The 1,869-nt window shown below is 43.2% G+C and overlaps 1 protein-coding gene across 1 annotated transcript; it reads right to left on the reverse strand.

Annotated features, from left to right (window-relative positions):
• Positions 1-56: 56 nt before the first annotated feature.
• On the reverse strand, positions 57-990 carry LOC108525949 (tumor necrosis factor ligand superfamily member 10-like). Its single transcript, XM_017866701.1, has 2 exons — positions 756-990; positions 57-120 (listed from the first exon to the last, which is right to left on the reverse strand). Exons 1-2 carry the CDS (start codon positions 885-887, stop codon positions 70-72), a joined length of 183 nt encoding a protein of 60 aa, XP_017722190.1. The 5' UTR covers positions 888-990; the 3' UTR covers positions 57-69.
• Positions 991-1,869: the final 879 nt, after the last annotated feature.

The following is a 1,869-nucleotide window of genomic DNA, read 5'->3' on the forward strand; positions in this document are numbered from 1 at the left end:
CTGCTGCACTTTGGACTCAAAAGGAAAACTGGACCAACGGTAATTGAGGAAACAGACTCTTTTATTTATTCATGGCTGCCGTGTAAGCTTCAGTCCCTGTGGATTGTATTCCAAACCTTGCTGTAACATAGAAAAGGAAGTTTACAAGACATGCCATTGCTGCTTTTACAAAAGGACATTCTATTTATTTTCGCAGTAATTCTCATGTCGCCATAAGCAGAGCTGTCACAGTGTGCGCTACCTTAGGTTGTTTTATTGTTGTCATTGTTATTTTTTTCCATTTTGAGCTAATGTGTTTTATTTGTGAATAGTCTTTTACATTTTGTATGCTGAATATGGGCACCAAAGAACCTGTAAAAGTTATCTTTTCAATTGAATGTGCACAAATAAAAGTTTGGAAAAGAAAACAAAAGAACTATAAAGCATTTAGCAGAAAGCTTTCATGAACAGTTGCAATGGCTGATATTATAAAATACGCATACTTTTAAAACAATCTCTCAGGAGTTTTGTTGCCCACATCTGCTAGTAACTAGTGGAGCCAGTTCTGTCACTGCACTTAGTTTACACAATTTCTTGAACTTACACTTTTGCGAGGACCTCAGTGATTATGCAATTTAGCAGTTAGAGTGTACCCACTGAGAAAGGAAGCAGTAAGTCTTCAGAGAGGAGCAAGCTGACATGCAAAGGAGGAGCAGGTAACCAGACAGTTGCTAAGCGCCCCGAAACCGAAACCGAGTGCACTGTCCCGCACTGACCTGCTTCAGCTCGTTGGTGAAGTACACGTAAGTTACAGCCGCACAGAGAGACTGCAGGAGCACTGTGAAGATCAGGATCAGCACGCAGGTCTGCCCCGGGCTGGGTCCCCCCTGGGCCTCCATCATAGCCATGATCCTGTCAGTCTGACTGCTGTAAGTCAGCCAGGCAGCCGGTCACTGAAGCCCTTCCTTCTCTATTCTTTCATAGTCAGTGAGGAAACGAATGCGGATGAGTTGTTTTCTGGGTTCTGTGGCCTTGGCCCCACCCACATCTATTGAACCTGCATCTGTCCCTCCCCTTTCCTACCGCCCAGTGACAACTCTTGTCTCAAAGTAGTTGTTGGAAAGGAGGGAAATTGAAAGAAGCTCCTCTCCTTGCCCTCAGGATCCATGCACCCCTTCTCTGCACTCACCTCAAGCCCATTTCTCTCTTCTCTTTCTTGCTCTCCTTTTATAATGTCCTCAGCCGAAGAGGGGAGCGATTTTCTTTGCTCTTCCCTAACATATCCTCATTCTACCACAGAGCTCTAAACCTCATGGCCTGGCTGTCATATGCACAAGGCCTATTTTCTAAATTATAAGATAATTTTATGACCTGAAACTTCCATATCTGGTTTTCTCATGCTACTGTGAGGTGTGGGGAGACGGCAGGGTGGGAGTGGATAAAGGAAAATAGAAATACTATCTCATAGCAATGGTCTTGCTACATAACTCCATCTTGAATGTCAGAATCTAAATATTGACTTCTTCTTCCTCTTTGTAAACCTTCAGACACAAATTCTAATCTCCTTCTCAGATCTCCACCCCACCAAGACAATATGCCTGTGTATTAGGCTGGACAGGTAGGAAGTAGTTGACACACTCAGAAAGGCAAAGGAAAAAAACATGTGGATGTTTTCCAAGATATTAACCCCATCACAGTGTCTCACTGTCACTATCCTTTTACAGATTAGGAAAAGAAGTTACAGGGAATTAATTACCCTCAGATTCAGGACCCAGCCCCACATCTCCCCATTATCAGATGTCGTATGCTGGCCCAGCTGTATGTTGTCTCTATATCTTGTTCAGTCTTTCTTTCTTTCTTTCTTTCTTTCTTTCTTTCCTTCCTTCCTTC

The sequence above is a fragment of the Rhinopithecus bieti genome, unplaced genomic scaffold (genome assembly GCF_001698545.2).
Source record: "Rhinopithecus bieti isolate Rb0 unplaced genomic scaffold, ASM169854v2 scaffold_45241, whole genome shotgun sequence".
Lineage (NCBI taxonomy): Eukaryota > Metazoa > Chordata > Mammalia > Primates > Cercopithecidae > Rhinopithecus > Rhinopithecus bieti.